Below are 25,532 nucleotides of genomic sequence, written 5' to 3'. Positions count from 1 at the left end.
TTAGATTTCCTGCCTGTGACTTTAAGGTGGATAAAGGATGCTTAGCACATATCCTTCATCAGGATGCGTCGTCTTACTACAAGGTTGACTCTTTGCTGTGTTCTTGCCAAAGGGGATCCACTTTGTACAAGCCCATTGGGCTTCGTTCCCTCCTTGCACCATTTTTTTTATTGTTAATGTGTGCTAAATAAATAAACCTAAACCTAAACCTAAACCTTGCCACAGATTTTCAAGAATTACTGCAGCTCTGTCAGACTGTAAAATTTAACACTTTAAAAGTGTAGTTAAACTATATGTAGTGTGGGCCAATATAGACCTTTTAAAGACTTAGAGTCGACTCTGTGAGTTTAATTAACACATTCAATTTTACAGTGTATTTTACTTTATTAAGGCGCTGTAACTTCACCTGAAAAACCTGTTTACAGATCTAGCTTCTAGCTTCTAGCCAATAAAAGAAATATCATCACTGCGCAACTCCTAAGAAGCTGCTCAGTACTTAAAGTAAACTTTAAATTAAATATTTAGTTTAGAAATGACAGAAGTAACAATGTATGACTTTGAAAAATAAGTAAAGTAAACGCAAACAATTTAACTTTGCTGACATCCTCAAATACCGCGGCTTTGACATCTCCGAGGGTACGTAAACGCAGCTATGCCAGTGGCACTCTACAACTGAAGCAAGCAGCAGCTCATTGCAAGTTAGGGACTGCTGCTGCCGAGCCAGGCTTCCTCTTTAACTTTCTAACTTTCTTTAACTTTTTGCTATGCGCTTCAGACACCTTTAGACAGTCAGTAAGAATTCATCCAGATGACTGTGACCCGAGAACGACCCATGACCTATTCCAAAATGAGGGGGCTTATGTCGTTTTTCTCAGGTAAGTTCAGGTCATTTTGTGTTTTATTATGCTAGATGACGTCAGACGTCATCAACCGTTGTTAGCTAGCCATTAGCTAACAGTAGCAACTTAAATACAAGTTACGTTGATGCTAGTGTACAGATTCATCATACCAAAGAAATAGTTAAGATAAACAACATACTCTTCTGCCATAAGACAAGGATATTTGGGAAATTTAGCAAAGCTTGGGGTTATAAATAATACAGCTATGCTTGAAAAGTTTAATAACTTGTATCAAACTTCGTCAAATGGCGACTATTTCACCTATTAGGTAGCTAAGGCTAAATACAGCTGTTGGGTCTTATGTAAGAGTCCATCTTAACCCCTGCCTGCCAAGGTTAGAATAGCCAACTAAACTAACTTAATTACTAAAACTACATATTTTTAATCAATGCGACTTAATTCTGTGTGTCCAAGAGTAGCTGATATATAATGAAATTAAATAAGGGACTAAATATCCTTAGATCCTCTTATTTGACTGAAGAAAGTTTTAAAAATTGTATCTTGAGGTCTTGAATTGTATTTAGATATCAAATCTGAATGAATTATGAGATACGTGAGAATTATCCTATTTGAAGGTAGTTTTAAAAATTGGATGATGTTATTTTTTTCTGACCCCTTTGGGTCTTGTCCCAAAAGGGTCAGAAATACAGGTATCCCATATTACTACTAAATGAAGCATTTTTGCAAAACAAAAACTAAACTAACCAAAAAAAAAAAGGTAAAACAATAAGTTAAATTAAAAACTAATGGAAAGAAATCCAAACATGGCTGCCTGCCTTACAGCTCTGCTCAAGAAGAAAGCTGACTTCAGTGAGTTCCTACACAAACTTGTCTCCAGTCAACAGTTTTGTCAACAGTAAGTTAGCAAAACTTTATGTCTACAGCTTCTACTTTTTTTTTTTGGCTGCATCTGAGACAAAACTGACATGTACCTTCTGACCTCCTATTTGAAGCTTGGACCCTCAGAAAATCCTGCAGAGACAGAGCAGATTGAGAAGACGGAAGGAAGAGAAAGGCACAGGGGTGAGTAATTTAGTAGAGGAAGGTTTTTTAAAAGACTGTGCTGCTGAGTGTTGACAGAAGACGAAACTGAAATCTGACCTCCTGACCCTTCTGCCCAATGTGTCTTTCCTCCCCCCAGAGCCTAGTAAACACAGAAACCTCCTTACAGTAAGTAGTTTTCCCCTAAACACTCAAATATTTCAGTACACAAACAGTTTTGCTGTTATTCCACTTTAATGCCTTTGTAGAAGCTAATTTTCTTATTGAATTGTTTCCATTTTAATCCCTTTCCTTGGTTATTTGATATCCCTATCTGAAAGAGTTGATTTTAAAACCTAGATTATCCTGTATTTGATATTTTAACAGAAAAAAGCTAACTCTTACTGTAATTTAGGTAAAAGAAAATAGTTGTATTGCACATGAAACCATTTATTTTTTCTTCTTAAATCATCTGCTCCTTGTTCAGTTATTCTTGTGGGCCTGTTGGGGTCTCTGGTTCCCTGCTATTGGTCCTTTGAAGCCTTTTTTGGACAAATGGCTATCATTAAAATAAAATATTACTGGCAGTTTAGGAGTGCAAAAAGTGTGCTAGTTTAGCTCCAAAGTGTATTTTCCCCTCTGGCTCTGTTTTTAACCTCAACAATCTCCCCAAAGTCCTGATACAACATAATCTGATTGGCTAGATGTTAAATGAGTGCCAGCCAAACAGCACTTCAGCCTGAGTGCTGCTGACGGAGTGAGCATATCACTTTCTGTTTTCCTGCTGCTCCTGTATTACGATGTGCACTTCTCATGCTAATAGACCTTGGGCAAAATTTTTTGATTTCCTTTATTTAATTTTTTATTGATCCTGCAATTTTACTTTTTACACATTAAGTACATTTTGCACGTCACAATATCAGTTTACCCATATTTAGGAGTGTGACCTACTATATAATACAGCATCATGTCAGCCCAGTGTCTCATTCTTTGTGTTGACCAGGATGAAACCATCAGATTTTGACTACATCAAAGTTATTGGCAAGGGAAGCTTTGGAAAGGTAGATTATTTTATTTTTACTCTTTGTTTTTGCATGTGAGTGTGATATTTGGCACAGTTAATGATCCACCTCCTTTACATGTCTTTTATAGGTGCTACTAGCAAAACACAGAAAACATGGAGGATACTATGCTGTGAAAGTGCTTCAGAAACAGATGATCGTCAAGAGAAAAGAGGTATCTATTTGTCTCTCTCCTTGTCTGTTTGTCTTTTTGTCTATCTGTCTTTATCTTGTTTGTCTCTTTAGCAGAGGCATGTGATGGTTGAGAGAAGTGTACTGCTGAAAGGACTACAACATCCATTCCTGGTGGGGCTCCACTTCTCTTTCCAGACGTCAAACATGCTCTACTTTGTGCTGGATTACGTTAATGGAGGGGAGGTATGTGTTTAAAAACAAGCTTTTCTCTGTCAGCTGTAGCACGGTTAAGAACCGAGGGAATCTTGATGCATGTCCTTTCGTCTAATATTATTTTTAATGTCAAGAAAGCTGAAAGAAATGTAAGCTGAATATCTGGCGTTGCCCATGTGTTAATTTTGTTGTTATTTGTGAAATCTGTGTGAATAACCTTCTCTGTTTGTCTTCAGCTCTTTTACCATCTTCAGAGAGAAGGATCCTTTTCTGAACCTAGAGCTGCTTTCTACGCTGCGGAGATGCTCATGGCTCTGGGCTACCTCCACTCTCTTGACATCGTCTATAGGTACAAACACACACATAGACACACACACACACACACACACATTTAGAAGTCATCTCAAAGTTATCATCCAAACTTTTCTCCACTCATTGCTTGTTTCACATGTTTAATTGATGCCTGCAACAAATCTCTAATGAAATGATGGGAGCTCTGCATAGGAAATTATTCCATGAAAAACTGCCATGTAGTCAGATGCCACACAAAAAATTTCAAGTAAGACTGCCTAGGTTTAACTTGAGGAAACTGGATATGACGAGAGGATAAAGAAATGCCTTTTTTAGGAATTTGTGGAATAACTCAACACTTTTGTTTCATTTGTGTCTCTGACAGAGACCTGAAGCCTGAGAACATCTTGCTCGACAGCAAAGGTCATGTTATGCTGACTGACTTTGGTCTTTGTAAAGAAGGAGTGACTGTAGGAGGGATCATGCACACATTCTGTGGGACTCCAGAGTACCTTGCTCCTGAGGTGCTACAAGGCCAGCCTTATAGTCCATCAGTGGACTGGTGGGGCCTTGGCACAGTGCTATTTGAGATGCTCTATGGAATGGTGTGTACATTGGAGATGATCTTTTCCTCTCATCTTCTTAGCACTACCATGTTATTCCATCTTCTGCTTTTTTTCCTCCAGCCTCCATTTTATAGCCATAGGAAGGCAGAGATGTTTGAGAACATACTTCATGCTCCTCTGCAGCTGCGTAGTGGAGTCTCTGAAGCTGCCTGCTCGCTTTTGGAGGGACTGCTGGAAAGAGATGTCAAAAAACGCTTAGGCTGTGACCTTGTGAGTGCAGACACAAGAACATTTTTTTGGTGCATTTCCATGAAGTGGTCCAGGTTGGTTCATTCAGTTTGGTGCAGTGAACCCTAATCATACTTGTGTTTCCTTGTACCCTTATTTGATAAGTGGGGGTGTAAGCCAGCAGTGAGTCTATGTCCACAATTTAGTGATGTGCCTGGTACCCTTACAGAATAGTGCCAGATAAGTTGGACCATATCATTTGATTATTTTGGTACCTGTCCCAACTTTTGACTGTGGACACAAATGTGCACTGTAAAAAACAAATTAGACTGCATGGTGGAAATGCACCATTTGATGTTCATGAACACCTTGCTACTGAAGTCTAATTTCAATGTATTTCCAGATAGAACTGCAGGATCATCCCTTTTTTGCATCCATTGACTGGGATGACCTCCTGGCCAGGAAAATTAAACCCCCATTCATCCCAAATGTGGTATGGATAACTTGTATTTTTTTCAGTCATTTCCACTTGTAGTTGAGTGTGTTATAATTTCACTCTCTCCTCTCCAGACTGGTCCATGTGATGTCAGCTACATCGACCCCGAGTTCACATTACTTCCTGTCCCTGCCTCTGTGAATGATAGGTGTCAGGCAGGCGGGACCAGTGAGGCTTTCCCAGGATTCTCCTTCATGAACCCCACGGAGTACGTGGCAGTTGAGCCAGTTTCATAACCCCGCTACAGCCTCAGGGAGCATGTTTGTTGAAATATTTATTTTTGGTAAATTATGAAACTTAATTTTTTAATGTTTGAGCAAAATATTCATAAACCAACAGTGCAGTGAGCTGTATGTTTTTCTGCTGACACACTAATGTGTTGTGTGAGTACTGTTTTTTGGCATTGGTTGATTTTGTGAAATAGGCTGGTTACTGTTTCACAAGCCCTACCTACCTTATTGTGTGAAAAGACAAAATAATAAACACTCATTCTGAAGCAGTTTTATTTTTAGAACTTTACATTTGTATCACGAAAATATAATTTAACAGACATATTGCAACTTTCCCATTTTACATTCACAGCTTACAGTTGTACTGCAAATACTTCACAGGGTGCCTTTAAATCCTGCATAGTAACAAAGGCATTGTGCATTATTGAACAGAATACAAAGAACATTTTTTGGCATTTACTTAAAAACAGCAGGATGCCAATCTGATGGCAACACTTGAACACAAACTGGTCCCAGCTCTGACTTTATGTGTAATGGTGACAGGCTTCTTTTTTAGTGAACAGAAAAAGCCCATCAGTGTGGTGCATCTTACGGGAATCTCCAGGGAGAGAGCATCTGGTCTGATCCCTTCCACCTCACCTCTCCTCACAAGTTATGAAACAGTTTATACAACGAGCAGCTTTCTGTCTGTCAGTAGATGCTGAAGGAGGCGTAGCTCTGGTCACTCTGGCAGGTGAAGTAAGCTATCAGCTGACCATTGCAGATCATCAGAAACAAGCCGCTGCCTGTCGAATAATAAGAGGATTAAAAAAGTAAGTTAAAGCTACTGCCACTTCTTGGAGGTTGAAATAAAATGTTTCATTTACCTAAAGCCAACCACCACTGCCAAACCATGGGAAACTCCAACATCACTACAACAGATGGAAAAAAATAACTGTTTGTTAGAATGTGCGCATACTCTGGTAAATCTGTTGTTACATTCTGATCCCTCACCAAGGCTGGTGATCATTACATGTAGAAGGGTGACAGTGACTGCGTAGTCCCAGACCCGCCTCCGCACAACTGCAGCAAACAAAAGGCCACTACAGAAGTAGGTGAGCTCCAAGGAGAGGAGGTTCACTGAAAAGTTCCAACATGATATAATGAAAAAGTCTGCACACATAGCAAACAACAATGGCTACATTTAGTGTGCTCACCCAAGTATTTAGAGTTGGATTCAGCAGGCTCAGTCTTGAAGTCAAATGGAATCAGTCCATCAAAATGATTTAACCTAAATAAGAGGGGTTGTTTAGGAGAATATAGTATTAATCATTCAAGGACATTACTAAGTAGAACAAGTGCATTTGAAAAGAGTGCAAGAAAATAGGAAACATCATTAAAAAAGAGGAGGAATGTGCACTTGTATGAAGACAGTAATAAATACATGGAAATGTAATTGTTTTAAACACTTAAATTTAGTCTGATCAATCTATTATTTTCTCTCCTCTTCAATGAATTTGGTTCTAAACTTTTAGCAGCCACTTGATTATCCCCTGCCATTGGCCCTTTAATTGACAAACAGCTGTAAGCAAAACAGTCAATTAGTGACAGTTTAGGAGTGTGTCCCACTGTATGCTGCAACATTCTGTTTGCATAAAGAGTCAATCCTTACGTTGACTGGGATGAAACCATCAGATTTGGACTATCTGTAAGTTATTTTAAAGGGAAGCTTTAGAAAGGTAGATGTATTTTTTTTAATGATGGGGTCAGGAGGATGAGCATCATACTTTGAAGAGTTGGTTTTGCGCGTGCATGTGGCTGCGCGCATGCGCATGAGATGTTCTCACCTGAAGGCACCGAAGCACACACTCCCAATCATGTAAAAGAGGGAATAAAATATGAACAGGCAGAGCAGAAGGTTGAAGAGCACGGTCTGTGGGAGAAGATTTTTGACAATGTTGTAACTTATTTTTAAAATGGGAAACGGAGCATCTCGCAACGTAGCATTACAAACAAACTGTGTCTGCAGTCATATTAGAGGCTTTCGCGCTGCAGTAGAGGGAATGAAAGCTGTGGCGAAGCATACATGCAGCGGCTTATCTTCTGCAAAACATAACCGGCTGTGGTATCTGTTGTGCACCATCGTCATTGTTATATCAGACATGATTTTCCAACAGTCGACACTGATTGACAGACTGACAACTTATTTGAAGAGAAGCCTGGTCAAGACTATATCACAACACACCTACTCTTACCTTTGAGTCGACCGCTTTGCCTCTGAATGCCATCTCATGGTATTGTAGTAGATACTGTGTTGCACAATAATCCAGGCTGCAGCACGATACACGACTACATTAATCCCCGCAGAAAGTGGACTTATTTCGCCATCTAGCGGCGAATCCAAGACACGAACGTGCAACGCTGCCGCTTTCACAGCCGAGCTCTGAACTCAATTCACCTCGTTTTAGGGCGGCCTTTGTTGACTGAAATAAAGACTTTGCTCACTCTATACCTGTTTTAAAGCAACTTAACATATATTCGCGACTACTGTGTTGATTTTATATTGGAAGGGTTGGAATTGTGATCAAAATTATGACTAAAAATGGCAGGTAACATTTTAGCGTTATTACCGGAGAAAGCACAACCGCCCAATGTGGGAGGGATTGCATACTGCAGGGTAGCTGGTTATAATTTGAATAACAAGCGTATTTGGAGCACTAACAACCCGCTAAATAGTCTATAATCAATTGAAAGACCCCAGACAATGAATGACGGCGCATGGTAGCTAATCTCACGATTGAATTAAATGTGCTGATTAGCTGTCACATTATCTACCTTCTACCATTGCTCTCAAGTAAGACCATGCCACACAGCCACATAGTGGCTTGTAAGATGCTTACTTTCAGATATAGTATAAACTATCATGCATTTTACCTCGACGACGAGTTTATTTGTGGTAAACTAAATTTATGCAGACAACTTGTTCGACTTAATTCAACGTTTCTTGGCTGACATAGCCCACCTGAAACGCAACTGCCGACAGGCTGTATACGTGTTTTGAAAGCAATAGCAGATGAGGATACTGTGCATTACAACGTTTTCGTGGCGTTTTGGTTGAAAATAGCACTTCAGAAATTTTACAGGCCTTAGCATTTAATCCTACAGTTAGCATTGCCGTGTACACACTGCTCGCATTACAAACGAACGAATGGGCTTTTACAATCGTCTACGGTTAGAAAGTGAGGAATAAACGTCCAGAGGGGAACCAACCGCTCCTCAACGGTCATAATGGAAGACACTGCGGTCTCTGCGCTCCATTGATACACGTTCGTACTTCTTGGGGGCATACTTTTGAGGTTGTTGCGAGCAAAAGGGGGGTAAGAGCTCCAGCCCATTGGAAGTATTCGGTATAGAGGCATGGAACTGAGTTTTGGGCGTGTTATTCGTACAAATAGGACTGGTAATGACTAACCGATAGTAAACTTAACTTTTCCGAGACCCAAAGTTGTCAGGCAGCGCATCTTGCACGCATGCGCATCCTTCTATCCAGCTCTAAATAAGAGTTAAAACAGAAACGAGGTGAGTTCCACATTTTTAAACAATACGGATGTTTATACTCATTTATTGCAATTAACACTGGTGCATTTTGAGAAACCAGCATTCGCTATTTTGATTAGCGCTAGTTAACATTATTTCCTCTCAGATTTAAAACGGCGAGAATAAATCGTTTTTTCAAGTTTCTATTGAAGAAATTAATCAAGCAACAATGTTGAAGCTCGCAATAGTAGGGCAGTGTTATTGCCAGTGTGCGATATATTGTACGAAATATTGACGTTTTGCGATATGCGTTTTTCCCATTGCTATTAACCGGGAAACTTATTTATTACAGATTGTCCTTAGCTGGCTGCATCCAGTCACAATGCTACAGCTAGCCGTCTAGCAATTCTCAGTTCACTTAAACGGAGTGGAGCTAGCAGACTGTTAGCTTCATGTCAGCGCTAGCTAGCAACCTGGGCTGACATTCCGTGACAAGGGGAAAGTGAAGAAAATAACCCGAGTGAAGGAAAACACCAAGTCAGGAAATTATACAGCACGCGTTTGCTTTTGTTCGACGTGTGGCGGCTTTGCATGATTTGTTTAAATGGTTAACTTGAGTAATTTACATAGTTTAAACGTGTTGGTGGCCTCTTCCTATGCTCCGCCATTTTGTATAAGACGAATGCTAATCATGGGCGCTCTTACATACACTTTATTTATGGCTTGAATAAAACTGTGGCGCTGAGTGCAAAGTCAAACTTAATCAACATATATAAGCTTGAACTGTTCTTTACTTTTCATATAGTTATGCCTGACATGTAATCAGAAAATATCACCTTAATTCAGTGTTGAACATGCGTCAAGACTAAAACGTTATATCGTAATATTTGACGGATTAAAGCGCTATTAACTTTTGCCAGTCAGTGCAGAAAACCGTGTTCACTGTGCAGTAGATTAACAAATTACGCTCTCACTTATTTACAACGAGACAAACAATAGGTTTGAAGAGATACTGTTAAAACAAGGAAAAGATGAACTTGTTGTCTAAACTTAAAGTTTAGACATCAGCCCCCTTGTTTCTCATTAATAATGATAAAGGTTTAGCCTAATATGACTGTCTGTGTACACGTTTCTCTGTTTGTTGATCAGCAAAACAATAATATATCTGAGTGTTTTGGCTGAAACCGAAGTGCATGGTGTATCCTGCGAGCCAGGACACAGTCGCCACCCGGCGGTGATGTTAGGAAGTACTGTTTACAAGTGCAGGTACAGACTGCATTTGTCGCTGGGAGCACTTTGTAGTGAGAGAGGGGATGATAAACGGTGATATTGATGTATAGTTTACACACTTGACAGAGAATAATTCCATAAATCATATTTCTGTCAATTGTAAGTCTTTGATAATCCTTTGGTGTGACTGTATTTATGTTTTTCAGGTTGGGGATATCAGAGGAGTGGGAATGACTGACACTCCACCAAGTGACGGCCCCTCCCAGGGTGCCGAGTTTGATATGATGGGTGCTCTGGACTGGAAGGATGGAATTGCCACACTGCCAGGCAGTGACATCAGGGTAAAGGAGATGTTAGTGTGACTTCCTAGGGTTATCCTTGTTAACGTTTATGTTTGAAATCACACAGAGACACATAGAAGCAGGGGTTGTTACTTCTGTTAACTTTACAACTAGCAAAGATGATGAATCACAATGTCAAAACATAAAACTGCTGTGGGACAGTGGGATGTAAGGCTATGTTCAAATCTCATGTACTGCGAACGATTATTTTAGAAGAATTGATCTCATATAATATGGTTCTTGACTACACTTACTGGCCAGTTTATTAGTTACACCTTGCTAGAACTGGGTTGGCCTCCCTTTTGCCTTCAGAACTGCCTTAATTCTTCATGGCATAGTTTCAACAAGGTGTTGACACATTCCTCAGAGATTCTGGTCCATATTTACCTGATAGCATGCAGTTGCTGAAGATTTGTCGGCTGCTCATCCATGATGTGAATTGCATGCCCACCACATCCCAAAGATGATCTATTGGGTTGAGACCTTGTGACTGAGGATTACAGTGAACTCACTGTCATGTTCAAGAAACCAGTTTGAGATGATCTGAGCTTTATGACATGGTGCAGTATACTGTTGGAAGTAGCCATCAGAAGATGGTTAGACTGTGGTCATAAAGGGATGGTCAATAACAATACTAAGGTAGGCTACTAGGCTGTGGTATTTAAATTGATGCTCAATTGGTACTAAGGGGCCCAAAGTGTGCCAAGAAAATGTCCCCCTCACCATTACACCACCACCAGCAGCCTGAACTATTGTTTTCATGTTTTTTATGCCAACTTCTGACCCTACCATCTGATTGGTTCAGCTGAAGTCAAGACTCATCAGACCAGGCAGTGTTTTTCCAATCATCTATTATGTAATTTTGGTGAGCCTGTGTGAGTTGTTGCCTCAGTGTCCTGTTCTTAGCTGACAGGAGTGACACCTGATTTGGTCTTTTGCTGCTGAAGCCCATCCATGTGTTGTGTGTGCAGAGATGGTATTCTGCATACCTTGGTTGTAACAAGCGGTTATCTGAGTTACTGTTGCCTTTCTGCCATCTCAAACCAGTCTGCCCATTCTCCTCTGATGTCAACAAGGCATTTTCATCCACACAACTTCTGCTCACTAGATATTTTCCTTATTTCAGACCATTCTCTGTTAATCCCTCGAGATGGTTGTGAGTGAAAATCCCAGCAGATCAGCAGTTTCTGAAATACTCAGACCAGCCCGTGTAGCACCAACAACCATGTCACATTCAAAGTCACTTAAATCCCCTTTCTTTTCCATTATGATGCTCAGTTTGAACTTCAGCAAGTCGTCTTGACCATGTTCACACGCCTAAATGCATTTTCCCCAAATTGTTCCGCCCTACTATCACTGCGATTATTTGGAGATGCATTGAATCAGAGTCAAAGCAGAGCATCATCTTTGCTCCATCGCTTTCTTGAAGAGACCACAGTAAACACATCGCTTTTTCTCTGTCTTCCAGTTCCGCATGACAGAGTTTGGGACCCTTGAGATTGTCACAGATGTAGAGGTCAAAGGCCAGGAGGCACAGCCTAACTCTGAGACTTTGGACCCAGCACAGTCTCAAACTCCCACCCCTCCTCCAGAGAGCCAATCACAGACTGGCACAGCCACACTGCTAGCTAATCAGATTCAGCCAGGTTCATCACAAGTTAAAGGTATGACAGCACAAATTGTCCCTCGCAGCAGTGTTATTACAAAGAAATAATTTCTTCACTCATTTTTCTGTTTTCAAAAACAAAGAGTTTCAGCTCCTCATTCTGTTTTTTTGTCCTTCAGCCCCCCGTCCTGTGCTTCTGTCTTTAGAAGAGGGCCCCAGTATGGAGGGCCCTAGTGTAGAGGTTGGTCCCAGTGTTGAAGTTGGCTCTAATGCAGCAGACATGGGCCCTAATGGAGAGATGGCAAGGTGTCGGGCATGTGGTGGCAGCGTTTCCCATGATGCCCTCTTTCAGGGCAAATTCTGCAGCTCCATTTGTGCTCAGCCCTCCAGCGGCAGGTATAAGCTCACAAACTATATTCTCTCTTTGTTCATAACATTTTTTTCTTGTTTGATCACGAATAAATTTTCCTTTTCCCGCAGATCATCTCCAGGGGAGGCAAGAGAAAATCAAGCAGTAGAGGGTGAGAGGCTGGGCAAACGTGTGCGCAAAAAGAGGAAGATTTACATGGATTCAGGTGATGAAGAGGAAGATAATCAAGAAGAACTAGAGGTAAGGAGAAAACCTTAGTTGTTCTTCTCTTTCAGACATGCTGCTCACTGAAGTGTTTAATGCTGTTTTTATAGCAACGGCCTTGCCCTGTATTAAAACAATGTTTGACTTAATTAGTCCTATCAAAAAAAAAAAGATATTCAGTTATGAATGTTTTTCTTGTTTGTTTTATGCTTTCAATTGAAAAAAAAAAAAAACTCATCAGCTATTTAGAGATAGAAAATGTCTCCCTGATTATTAACATACTGTTTTCCTTTCATAGGAAAAAATAAAGTCTACCAAAGGTAGAAGAGGTGCCAAAATTGCTAAACTGGGTATGTTGAGGGCTGTCATTGTTGCTCCTAGAGCTGAAATCTTAAAAACACTAAAGGACCTGTTAAAAAAACTGTTGATGACATTATATACCTTAGATGAAGTTGTATAAAAGCTGTCAGTTAATGTGGTGCCGTATATTTATGTTTATTAGGTTTCATTGATATAGAGTCTCATTTTCACATAGAGTAATGGATAAAAATATTTGTACTGCTAATAATTTTCTTAAATGGTCCCTCATATCATGTTTAAAGAAAATGTCACAAATTGAGCTCATCCTAGAAGAATAAATAAGGATAAAGATTGTCTGATGGATCATTTTGTACACAAAATGCAATGTGTAAGACTTGTGTATTTTTTCAGCAACTGCCCCAACTAATAAGAAACGTGCATGGAGTTGGCCTGCATACTTGGAAGAAGAGAGGGCGATCGCCGCTCCTGTTAAACTATTCAAAGAGGTATTTTTCTCAGTGATCACATGCCAATTCAAGGTTGTTTGAGCTAAAACAGATGGTTTTGTTTACTTGTCCTCAGTCCTGACTCTGTTGTGATGTCAATTTTCACACAGCACCAGTCGTTTCCTCAAAGTAGGAACAGCTTTAAGGTGGGAATGAAGTTGGAGGGGCTGGACCCAGCTCACCCGTCTCTTTTCTGTGTGCTCACTGTTGCTGAGGTAGAGCCTCTGATTGTTTAACTTTAGTAAAAGACAATATATCTCTGTAACTACAACTTGATTAATACGTGTGCACTACCCCCTTGTTTCTCAGATCCAAGGCTACAGGGTAAGACTTCACTTTGATGGTTACCCAGAGTGTTACGACTTCTGGGCAAATGCAGACTCATGGGATATGAAACCCGCCGGTTGGTGTGAGAAGAATGGACACAAATTATTGTTGCCTAAAGGTAAAAACATAAACATTTAGACACTCACAGATCTTGCCATGATTAAAAAAACAATCTAATGGAGTACTTTTCATCTCTCAGGCTGCAAAGATGGAGAGTTTAATTGGAGCATGTATGTAAAGAACTGCAGGGGTCAGCTGGCCCCAAAACACCTTTTCAAGAGCCTCAACACGGTGAATGTTAATCATAATCTGTGCACTCAAAAGCCACCAGATTATCTTTACATTATGGTTTGGAGGTGCTGATTGTGATGACTTTTTTGTCCTAGTCTGTAACGCCATCTGGATTTAGAGCAGGGATGAAGCTAGAGGCGGTCGACAGGAAGAACCCGTCGCTGATCTGTGTAGCTACTATCGCTGCTGTTGTGGACAATCGATTGCTCATTCATTTTGACAACTGGGATGACACGTATGATTACTGGTGAGAGCTGGTTTAACACTGAAAGAACTTCTGGCATATTAAAGATCCTTCCCTGCCCAATCACACAAATACTTTTGTTTTGAGTGAAATTCATGGTAGTTAAATATCATACTACATCAAGCCCAAGCTCTGTTCTTTATGTACAGACCTAAGTAATGTTAAAGTCCCTGTAAAGTGACATCCAAAATTTGTATCTTAAGACACTAGATATGTTTGAATAAGGTTGCTGTACACATGTGGAAACACTGAGATCTATGTGTGACTGAATTTTTGATTTAGAAAAATAGAAAGTTGTTCACCTCTTTCCTGGCATGGTTTTATTTGGGCAGGGCAAAAATAGGAGCCCATGACATCACCAGTCTCTTTGGAGATACAACCCCTATAATGCTGCAACGATATAAAAATCATTGAGCAGTTCATTTCAGTACATATATATATATATATATATATATATATATATATATATATATATATATATATATATATATAATATAATATAGCTCAGCTATTTTTTTTTTTTTTTTGTTTTTTGGGAGGACCGTATTTCTTGGGCATGGCTTCAGCTCATTCAACTGATACGCCCACACCATCCCAGAGCAGATTTTACTGTCTCATTTTAAAGCTTTTTTAACAAACTTAGAGATGTTTGTCATGAGTGAAAATTTGCCTGGTGGTTTATAACACATTGGCTTGTCATACAACAAACCTAAAATGATTTGTTACTTTACAGGGACTTAAATTTAAGAGAGTACAAGAAGGACGGGACTGTAAGAAAATTTGACAGTGTTGCTTTAAATCCGTCAAAAATGTTTAATAATAGAGTTTGATCAGCAAAAAGTTCCCAAAAGTTAGTTCATTAATTTGTTTTGGAAGGTCTTGAATGCTGTTATTATGTGGCTGTTATACTGGTTATTGTTGTTTTGGTCAAGGTGTGATGCTAGCAGCCCATACATCCACCCTGTGGGGTACTGTGAAGATGCTGAGTTAACTCTGACCACCCCAGCTGGTAAGACACAGACCAAGACACACGTGGGTCAGTATAAACTACTTTCATATCTTGTAGGTTCCATATAATGCTGAATCTAACATCAGAAATTTTAACTAATAAAAATTAAGATTATTTTAGAACATTATAAAATTGTTGACTTCCATCAGCTTACACTTTATACTATATACTGTCTACAGTGTTAAATCAGTTTACAGTTTTTGCATTAAAAGTAATATACACATATTTTGTGAAGTTTAGAGTGATGTTATTGTGAGAAGGTATGACTTACATCTATTGTCAGGTGTATTTAAGCTTTTTTCTAAGTACATAAATAATAAAATGCATGCTTCAGTCATTCCCAGATCAATGCTAATTTTTTCATCCACAGGGTCTAGATAAAAATACTGAAGCTCTCTGTTAAAGTACAAACTCTCTGTAGTGGATGATGGATCTAATGAGTGTTTATTTGTTCTCCTCAGAATATAAACAACCCAAAAGTTTCTCCTGGGAGAAATACCTGGAAGAGACAGGCACACAGGCTGCTCCAGCTCGAGCTTTCAAGCCGGTACAAATACACAATCACATTTCTGACATATTGAGGGTTCGTCCAGATATGGTGTTATGTTTTAATTATTTGTTTGTTCGTTTGTAGCGACCTCCTCATGGCTTCCAGTTTGGTATGAAGGTGGAGGCTGTAGATAAGAGGAACCCCATGCTCATCCGCGTTGCAACAATAGTGGACACAGAGGACCACAGACTAAAAGTACTAGACATCGTCGTGTAAAGATGTGTTTTAATGTTGTCTGTACTCAGCTTTGGTCTAATTTCTTTTGGGTTTCCTCTCTTTTCTTATCCAGATTCATTTTGATGGCTGGAGTTCAGAGTATGACTACTGGGTAGAGACTGACTGCCCTGATCTGCACCCCGTCGGCTGGTGTCAGAAAACCGGACACCCGCTACAATATCCTAACAGTGAGACTCTCCTTTATGGCATATTTGTTAGAAATTCAGGGAGGCCAGTTTAAGTTTCTCCAGAGAAAACTATAATTCCAACAGATGAATCAGCAGTTTGCCTCTGCATTCATTTAACTTCAGGAGGTGGTGGGGAATCTATAATGAAATCAAAATGGAAATAGTCTTAGAGATTTTTACATATTTTATTCACCACCCTCTTGTGTTTGTTTTTCAGGCTCCAGTGAATTATTGACCGCCCCAGGACAAGGATGTCCTACCCCGGGATGTAATGGGGTTGGTCATATTAGAGGACCTCGCTATGGGACGCACTACACGTTAGTAGCACCCAACAGGTTTTGTGTCTTCACAGTCTCTTTGTTTATTATTTAATTAGCAACATACTGTAGATGGGTTTTAACAGTTTCTTACTTTATAGTTAATATTTAAATGTGTGCTTTTATTCTTTCATTTTACTTTAGAGGTACAATATGTAGAATTTTCCTATGTCATATACCCGTGTGTATTACATACATATATATGTATTTATAACAGTTTCCAAAGCCAGAGAAGTTCTTTACTTTTATAGCCGTCACATCTGTCTTGTCATGTCAGCCATCATGACTGGTGCCAGGACAAACATGAAATTTTTATTGTTGCCTAGTAGAAAATGCTGCAAGCAATCCCAGAATGCACTGCGGATAGCTTGCAGCATAAACCTGGAATGCCACTTATAACAGCGTTTCTGCCTTATTTTGTTAAATTCATCCCTGAAACAAAAGCAGTGGTTTGCTGTTTAGTCAACACAACTTAAGGGGTGCAGTATTTACAGAATAGATAATGATGCACAGTATATTCGGCATAAAATCTATATCACCAGTAAGAACAAATACTTCATTATTGTATCAGCAGGTATAAAATTTCTGCCTGTATTTATAGCCCATATACGGACCATAATTATCATCAGAATTTATGAATAAGTTTGTGCAGTTTAAAGCAGAATTAATGGACCTTCCTCAGCTGAAGTTGTTTTTTTTTCATCCTTATTCTTTTAACTTATACATGTTTTCCAAGGATTGAAGTCTGGGGTCTGAACTACAGCTAGTGTAACTTTGTGAGAGGGATATGATTTGATTGTGCCGTTTCAAGCACTTTGTCAGGAATATCTTGGTGAATCACCCTACAAACCTGCTTTTTTTTAATCTGAATTTATTTTAATTAAAGATTAAACCTACTACAGGAAAGATTTACTGTTTTTATGATAAAGAAGTTGTGTATATATATTGGTATGGATATCAGTAATATTGGCATATCAGATGTTGACAAAAATCCAGTATTATGCATCTGTAGATTATTTTTGAAGACAAAAACTAAGCAATGTAGGTGGGCCAAATTAAGCAGTGCTTTTCTACCAGTCATCTTTTATTGTTTTGATAGAGATCCCCTTGATAGCAGAATTCATGTACTTCGTATTTAACTCTTTTTAATTTAGACTGAAAAAATTTGATGCAGTAACGATTATATACTGTGCTCTATTCTTACCTAAATGCTGTCTGAAAAATGGTCTCACCTTTCAACATCTGTAGTTTCTTCTCCATCTTTGGTGCATCATGTCACTGTTTATTAAGCAATGCATGCATTATTTAATCTCATCTCATTTTTTATCAATGTTTAGGGACCTTGTATTTTATAATTACATGAGAGAAGCAACAGTCTCAGTGTTTTTAAAATGTCATTTATGCCCATGTGGGCTGCCGGCAGACTAAATGTGTTGCTTGTGTTTGTGTGGGAGTTCTGAGTCTTTAGGGTGATTTCTTGATTTGCTTTTCCTCCTATTAATTGTAACCTGTTAAACTAAGAAGAACTGAAGTAAAAAAAGAGCATTTGTGGTCCAAGTTGTTTGTTCTTTTATAATTGTGTTAAGTTTGCACATCTTTATGTCTGTAGCCAGGTGAGCTGTCCATACTCAGAGATGAACCTGAACAAAGAGGGTCTGCTGCCAGATCGCCTCAGCGGGGAACGACCTCCTGCCATCAGTGGACCTCATCCTCGGGGTCGACGCCCTGATTCTCAAACAATAGCTACGACACCAACCTCCTTAAATCCAGAGCAGCCAGAGGGGGCTGATGACACTCAGAACAGGTTGGCTCCTGAACAAACACATGGCTGTCACTTCAAGAACTAAGCATCAACACACTTTCAAAGCAGTCCCATGAGAACTCTTGCCACTGTTTTGCATGCAACTCTATCCACTGACACATACCTGAGAGCAGTTATCTGTGTTGCTAGGAAACCAGTGACAGTTGAAGCTGAACGTTCTGGACGCAATAGCCAGCAAGAGCCAGCAGGTGGAGCCAGCGAGCAAAGCCACAATGGAACAAGGCCTAAACGGTAAAGAAACGGTCAAACCAAGCAGCACAGAAGATGATCTCCAGTTACAGAAAGTAACTTCAGTCTATTTATTTATTTTTACAGGACTGCTCCAGTTCCTAAATATCTGAAAATGCACTATGTGAAAGAGGAGATCGGTGATAGTAAAAGTAAGTGTAAATTTATAATGAAACTTTGTAAAAACACATAAATCATTGATTCACTCTTACTTAGTCCTTCCCCTCCCTCTCCTCAGCCACTCCAGACGCCATCTCTCTCCAGCAGGCCCTCCATGAGTCCGTATTCTCCCCCGGCATCTCCGCCTCCCCCCCTCACCGAGTGGCTCTCTGCTGGGACAAACACTGCCAGCTGCTGCCTGAGGTCCTGGGGCTGACTGCCAAGAGAGTGGCCACTTGGAGCGCCGAGGAGGTCAGACATGCTCACACACATGAAAAGAAGACACATACTCCTCATACACTCATCTAACATTAACACTGCCAGTTGTTTTTATGTATTAAAGGAAAGGTTTATGGTTGTTCTTCAGGACCACTTCACAACTGAGTAGCAGTTAAGGCTTACAAGATACTTTAAATAGTAGATGAACAGTTATTGATTACAAAGTCCTGTGTTTGTAGCATTTTGCTCAATGTTCCTTATTATTCATCAGGTTGCTGGTTTTGTCAAAGGATTGCCAGGATGTAAAGAACATGCTGCTACATTTAAAACAGAGGTAAGTTCCTTTGTGCTTGTGATGATTTGTTCCTGTCTGTTAAAGACAGTCAGGTCAATCATTTTGTGAAATCAACTGAACTGAACAGAAAAATGTACATGAAAATAAGAACAAAAACAGACAAAATAATGGATTTGGGAAAAAAAGATTGATACTAGAAAATTAAACTTGGAGACCAAAAACTGGCAATAGAAAAATACTGGTAATAACAAGCTCTTTCTGAATCCTTGGACTGAATTTGGTTGTTAGTGCTCAGATTCAACTAAGGACTGATTTTTTTTCCCAAGATAAAAAAGATGAAATATGGATTTGTCAGAGCCTGGTATGATTTTCCTTTTTGTTTTTGCTTTATGCCAGCATTCCCCTCCTAGTTTCAAACATAATTAAGAGAAAATCTAAAAAAAAAACAAAAAACAAAAAACGCTTAGTTGGTACTTTAAACCAACTATCCAGATTGTATGAACATGTCAGCTCACATTTTTATTGACAGATGGTCATTGAACACTGAGTTGTGATTTTACCGTAATGACCCAAATATGCAGTCAATGCCTTTTAGGTTCCCTTGTTTAGGTGTCCAGTTTTGTCATTTGATTTTTCATATCCACAGACACCTCCTCCCTCCCCCCTCTTAAAACATAGAGTGGAGTAGCTCACCCTTCTCTTTCTCTTCTAGCACTTAGATAGTTTTACTCACAATTCAGTTGCACCACATCTCATGTGTTTACGGTAAGACCTAACAGCTCACTGATGCAGCAGCAGTAAGGTACTGTTCTTCATGAGCAGTTGCTTTAAAGATGAACAGTTTACATAGTGTTATAAACATATATTGGCATCTGCACCCTGAATAAGATGACCTGATGAGCCTGAGATTCTGCAAGCAGGAATTGGGGAAGAAAGGTAAAGCTGTTTGTAGTTTGTAACTAGTGAGCCAGTTTTGAGGACTATGAGTGCAGCCTGCTTTTGCATGACTCCGAGGATTTACCAAAACACGGCCCACTGTTTCTACAAATCCACCGCAGTTTGCAAAGAGTGACAGTCTGAAGTGGAGAGTGCAGACATACAGTACATGTATGCAGACACATGCTCACACACATAAAGCAATACAGAACAGAGGATGAAAGAGATCACATAGATAAGATACGATAAGAGAAAGCACTGCAGGATGTTGTGCACTTGCTAAATGTGATACATGATGAGGTAAGCTTACACTAAGAGAGGCACACTCTGCAGAGTAGTTTTGTTGCACCTGTGTACCGGACTTGTGTGTGTTTTATGATTTGGAAGAGATTTATTTCTTTATAAATCTTTGAACCAAGCCTGTCCATGTAACACTTAGTTTCAGAAATATTTTAAAAATATAACTCATATTTAAGAAAACAGTTAAAGTTCAGTCCTAATATTTTAAGATAGCTAATAGTTTGTTCATTTGATCATAGTCAGGTTTTTGTGGATTTGGGTTACCAAAGTCTTTAAATCAATCAGTTATTCTAATGTTTCAGGGCTAAAACCACTGTGATAATCTTTATTAACTTTTACAAGTGTTCAGCCAATATCAATTATATATCAGTCTGTTTTTGAATATGAGACACCATCACAAGCCAGGGCTTACTGTGAAATAGTTAAATTTCTTGAGTATCTCATCAAAGCGCTCACTCCGTAATTCCTTAAGGCTTACATTTTTCTTTTGATCCATTTCCAGTTTAGGTACAGGAAAATGTTTTTTTGAAAACAGTGGGGTGCAAGCCATATATTGTGTAATATGAATATATAGAGAAGATCCCACTTATCTGTTTTTAGTGTAGTGCATGGGTGCTAATGCTTCTGAGTAGATACATAAGGTACACACACAGTTGAATGCATTATATAAGCACTGACTCAATCAGTTCAATATTTAAGTATTTCTGTTGCTACTTTAGTGCTATCAGTCTGAAATCTTATGGAGAAAAGCATCTGTTTCAATAATTTAGACTTCATGGTTTGTTTTCTGTGCTGCTTTGTGTGATTTTTATAGATTTAATTTACTCTGAATTTTTTTAAATAATACATCACTAAAAAATCTCTAGTGTGCTTCTTTCCTGACAAGTCAAATTGACCAACATTTATGTCAACAAGTACATGTTCATTGTGCAGAAGTGCTTTACAGATACTGTAAAGTCCACAAAGTTTTTGAGTTGACTTTTACAAGTGCACAATTTTAAGTACATACTAACAAGTACTCCAGTGTACAATTCTAAGTTTACTCTTACAAGTGCAGGTGTTTTCAAGTGAATACTTCAAAGTGCAAAGATGCATACTTTCAAGTGCTAGTTTTCAAGCACAAGTGTACAGTTGAAAGAGCACTTTTCAACATGCAGATCTCGTCCTTGTGTTGCTTATCCTAGTACTCTAGCTTACGGAAGACTGTCATGAACTTAAAATTTAAAATACACAGTTGCAAGAAAAAGTATGTGAGCCCTTTGGGATTTCTTGGATTTCTGCATAAGTTGGTCATAAAATGTGTTCTGATCTTCATCTATGTCACAACAATAGACAAACACAGTCTGCTTAAACTAATAACGCACAAAAAAATGATATTTTTTCATGTTTTTATTGAACAAAACATGCAAACATTCACAGTGCAGGGTGGAAAAGTATGTGAACCTCTAGGCTAATGACTTCTCCAAGAGCTAATTGGAGCCAGGAGTCAGCCGACCAGGAGTCCAATCAATGTGATGAGATTAGATGTGTTGGTTAAAGCTGCCCTGCCCTATAAAAAACACACACCAGTTTTGAGTTTGCTGTTCTCAAGAAGCATTGCCTGATGTGAACCATGCCTGGCACAAAAGAGCTCTCAGAAGACCTACGATCAAGAATTGTTGACTTGCATGAAGCTGGAAAGGGTTACAAAAGTATCTCTAAAAGTCTTGATGTTCATGTGTCCATGGTAAGACAGACTGTCTACAAATGGAGAAATTTCAGCACTGTTGCTACTCTCCTTAGGCATGATCGTCCTGTAAAGATGACTGCAAGAGCACAGTGCAGAATGCTCAATGAGGTGAAGAAGAATCCTAGAGTCTCAGCTAAAGACTCACAGAAATCTCTGGCACATGCTAACAAAAAACCAATACTGCATGTTTGAAGTTTGCAAAAGAGCACCTGGGTGTTCCACAGCACTACTGGCAAATATTCTGTGGACAGATAAATCCAAAATGGAGTTTTTTGGAAGGAACACACAACGCTATGTGTGGAGAAAAAAGGCACAGCACACCAACATCAAAACCTCGTCCCAACTGTGAAATATGGTGGAGGGGCCATCATGGCTTGGGGCTGCTTTGCTGCCTCAGGGCCTGGACAGATTGCTGTCATTGACAGAAAAATGAATTCCCAAGTTTATCAAGACATTTTGCAGGAAAACTTAAGACCATCTGTCCGCCAACTGAAGCTCTACAGAGGATGGGTGATGCAACAAGACAATGACCCAAAGCATAGAAGTAAATCAACAACAGAATGGCTTCAACAGAAGAAAATACACCTTCTGGAGTGGCCCAGTCAGAGTCCTGATCTCAGCCCGATTGAGATGCTGTGGCATGACCTCAAGAGAGCGATTCACACCAGACATCCCAAGAATATTGCTGAACTGAAACAGTTTTGTAAAGAGGAATGGTCTAAAATCCTCCTTACCGTTGTGCAGGTCTGATCTGCAACTACAGGAAACGTTTGGTTGAGGTTATTGCTGCCAAAGGAGGGTCAACCAGTCATTAAATCCAAAGGTTCACATACTTTTTCCACCCTGCACTGTGAATGTTTACATGTTTTGTTCAATAAAAACATAAATAACATATAATTTTTTGTGCATTATTAGTTTAAACAGACTGTGTTTGTCTATTGTTGTGACTTAGATGAAGATCAGAACACATTTTATGACCAATTTATGCAGAAGTCCAAGAAATCCCAAAGGGGTCACATACTTTTTCTTGCAAATGTATAGTTTAAGAAATTGTTTGAAGCACCAGTGATGGGAATATAAATACTAACAAGTAGGTTTATTATTTAAGTATCCAGCAGCCAACCAACTTTAACTGAAAAAGAATGTGGGGGGGGGGGGGGGGGGGGGGGAAGGTGTATCTATGAGCTAAACATGTGACCATTGTGAGCTAACTTTAGAATTTAATGAAAACTGAAGAAGAGGAAAGTGAAATTTCCAAAACAACAATTTAAATCACTGTAGGTTGACAAAACTGATTTCTGTACAGCCCTAGTAAGAGCAGTTAAAAGTGCAAACATCTAGACAGTGTGATGAAAAATAAAGTGTGCATAATCTTTTTATTTATTTATATGTACAGCAAATAGACGGAGAGGCCTTCCTGCTGCTTACCCAAGCAGACATTGTCAAGATCCTGTCAATCAAGTTAGGACCCGCCCTGAAAATCTACAACTCCATCCTCATGTTAAAGAACGCGGACGAGGAGTAGCAGCGATTCTCTCTGCTCCGGTTTGACCAACACTTAGCTGAAGACCTTTGATCAAATAAGCCAGAACTGGTGTTATCTGTCAAACTGCAGTTATACACAAGAATGAGTGGAAGCCATCTTCTTGGAAAAATGTCCATGACCCTGCCTTCCCATTCCTCCCCTCTCTCCATGACAGACATCTGATGAACCTTGAGAGAGAGATTCACATGAAACTACAAGAATACATCGACTTATAATGTGTTTGTTTACTGAATTATTAAAAAAAAAACAAAACCTCTAGGCACCTTCAAGGATTCTTACCATTGTACAGTTTCTGGATTGGATTTCTGGATTTAGTGTCATGTTTTTTTTTTTTTGCATTTGCTTTTTTTGCTTTAAACTGTACTGGTGCTTGAGCATACAGCAGATAAACAAGCACCTTTGTGCTTTGCTGCTTTTTACTTGGCAACATCACAATTTTTTTAAGCTGCAAAATACAATCGTGAGGCGATGAGATTTTTAAATGTGAAAATCAACAGAGCAGAGGCACTATATTTTCAGCCATTGTCCTGTAGGTGGAGAGAGTGAGCTGCATCACAGGCCCAGAGGCTAGAGAGTTTGTTTAAACTGGAGTTGGCTGAAGCTGAAAGAGGGGAGTGTAAACTTTGTGTGTGCAGATGTGACTAAGTGTGTTTGAGAAATGAGCATGTATTTTCCCACCAGACTGTGTTTGTTGGTTTTCTGGTCAAAGGATTGTTTTGTGACAAAGCAGGGCTAAGGGCTAAACCCTAAATCACAGAAACTTGCAGTCTTTCAAGGTGGAAGGAGAAGATGAACCAGCTCTGTTTCCTTTTTTTGTTTGTTTTTTTGAGAGAGGCACATGAATATGAATGTTTAAAAACAGCTTTTAGTTGTTTTGTTATTGATCGTCTCATTGTAAATAGTATACATCTACAAAAGGACTCCACTCGCTCCCTAACAGTTTTACTCCTGCTTGGTTATGCAAAGGCTTGACGTCACGTCTACAGGGAAGGACGCTGGCAGTGAACTGAAAAATACGAGCCTCAACTCATACCTAGATTTTGAGAAAACAAAACCCTGTCATTGTCTTTGTAAATCAGCGAGTACTTCTTCAGCAAGTTGGAATGTGTAAATCAGCAACTGTTTATATGCAAACAGCTTTTATTTATGTATTCTAATTTAAGGTAATGGTACGCTGTTTTGGCTCTGACGTGTCTGTTGTTGTTTGATGGAATGGGTGAAAATAAATGAGATGCACACTGCCGGCTGTCCTTATTTTGTCTCTAATTTCACTAAACACTCACGCACATGTAGGTTGTCTGCACAACAGGCAAAATCATGACGGCTGCAGTATATTGAATCCCTTAAATCTCTAGGATTCTTACCTCTAGCCAAGGCCATCCAAAGGGGGGATAAAGGGGGGAGCTTTCTGGGGCCCTGCCAAATGGGAGGTGTTCAGGAAATCACAGTTCACTGTAAAGTTAAGCCGTGATGACCATATTAAATATCTGACTTGAATAATAACCACCATCAAAAAAACTGAAAAAATAAATTTATTAATGCTGTAGTACAATAAAGCCTTTTTCAAAATGTAAACCACTTCTTACAGCAGAACAATCTTTTATTGCTAATGGTATCAATTTGGATGGGCAGATTGTCTAAGACACTTGAAAAGTAATGTCAGGCTTCACAGCCAAGCTATGATCTGCACAAACATCAGGGTGCCAGAAAATGAAGTAGAAGGAATTGAAATAATAAAGTGGAAAATAATGAAATAACTGAAAAAAGAAAAAGGAAAAATTGGTAAAATGGGCTAAAACTGGCTGACAAAAAATGGTGCAAAGAGGTAACAAAAGCAAAAAATGGATTGAAAGAGGCAAAATTGAGATAACAGCAAAAATTAGTTATGAAAGGCAAAAATGGGCAGAAAAATGATGAAAAGTGGTTAAAAAGTGGAAAAAATTAAGCTCAATGTGTTTTAAAAAATGGGTTGAAAGAGGCAAA

At 39.2% G+C, this 25,532-nt stretch overlaps 4 protein-coding genes across 8 annotated transcripts in view; 2 read left to right on the top strand and 2 right to left on the bottom strand.

Moving 5' to 3' along the window:
• The first annotated feature begins 672 nt into the window (after positions 1-672).
• On the top strand, positions 673-5,369 carry sgk2b (serum/glucocorticoid regulated kinase 2b). The gene is made up of 12 exons (XM_041794411.1): positions 673-875; positions 1,683-1,755; positions 1,853-1,922; positions 2,041-2,069; positions 2,884-2,941; positions 3,033-3,116; positions 3,188-3,319; positions 3,526-3,638; positions 3,966-4,185; positions 4,267-4,416; positions 4,778-4,867; positions 4,945-5,369. The coding sequence occupies exons 1-12, from the start codon at positions 809-811 to the stop codon at positions 5,104-5,106; spliced, it is 1,248 nt and encodes a 415-aa protein (XP_041650345.1). The 5' UTR covers positions 673-808; the 3' UTR covers positions 5,107-5,369.
• Positions 5,363-7,715, bottom strand: LOC121514280 (transmembrane protein 244-like). Its single transcript, XM_041794413.1, has 6 exons — positions 7,335-7,715; positions 6,927-7,012; positions 6,297-6,370; positions 6,094-6,219; positions 5,967-6,011; positions 5,363-5,885 (listed from the first exon to the last, which is right to left on the bottom strand). Exons 1-6 carry the CDS (start codon positions 7,365-7,367, stop codon positions 5,791-5,793), a joined length of 459 nt encoding a protein of 152 aa, XP_041650347.1. The 5' UTR covers positions 7,368-7,715; the 3' UTR covers positions 5,363-5,790.
• A 105-nt stretch (positions 7,716-7,820) lies between these two features.
• l3mbtl1b (L3MBTL histone methyl-lysine binding protein 1b) lies at positions 7,821-24,790 on the top strand. 5 transcript variants are annotated; one of them, XM_041794407.1, is made up of 22 exons: positions 7,821-7,933; positions 10,053-10,187; positions 11,656-11,851; positions 11,973-12,189; positions 12,274-12,403; positions 12,666-12,717; positions 13,079-13,173; positions 13,284-13,388; positions 13,483-13,618; positions 13,700-13,791; positions 13,887-14,038; positions 14,968-15,071; positions 15,506-15,591; positions 15,679-15,789; positions 15,884-15,998; positions 16,216-16,333; positions 17,925-18,119; positions 18,267-18,368; positions 18,453-18,517; positions 18,604-18,776; positions 19,015-19,077; positions 23,400-24,790. In XM_041794407.1, exons 2-22 carry the CDS (start codon positions 10,077-10,079, stop codon positions 23,526-23,528), a joined length of 2,547 nt encoding a protein of 848 aa, XP_041650341.1. In that variant the 5' UTR covers positions 7,821-7,933; positions 10,053-10,076; the 3' UTR covers positions 23,529-24,790. The 5 variants fall into 5 exon arrangements, with proteins under 5 accessions (XP_041650341.1, XP_041650342.1, XP_041650343.1 ...); XM_041794408.1 differs by lacking the exon at positions 7,821-7,933 and adding an exon at positions 7,948-7,966; XM_041794409.1 differs by lacking the exon at positions 7,821-7,933 and adding an exon at positions 8,374-8,658 and having other exon boundaries at positions 16,216-16,315.
• msh5 (mutS homolog 5) overlaps positions 23,670-25,532 on the bottom strand; it is a 24,197-nt gene continuing 22,334 nt past the window's right edge. Inside the window, exon 27 of the mRNA XM_041794410.1 lies at positions 23,670-23,716. The gene's annotated coding sequence lies outside the window, so the exon portion shown is untranslated. The remainder of the gene's footprint in view (positions 23,717-25,532) is intronic.

Source organism: Cheilinus undulatus, linkage group 8, assembly GCF_018320785.1.
Source record: "Cheilinus undulatus linkage group 8, ASM1832078v1, whole genome shotgun sequence".
In the NCBI taxonomy this organism is placed as follows: Eukaryota; Metazoa; Chordata; class Actinopteri; order Labriformes; family Labridae; genus Cheilinus; species Cheilinus undulatus.
The sequence above is the reverse complement of the archived record's forward strand: the minus strand, read 5'-3'. Positions and strand labels throughout refer to the sequence as shown.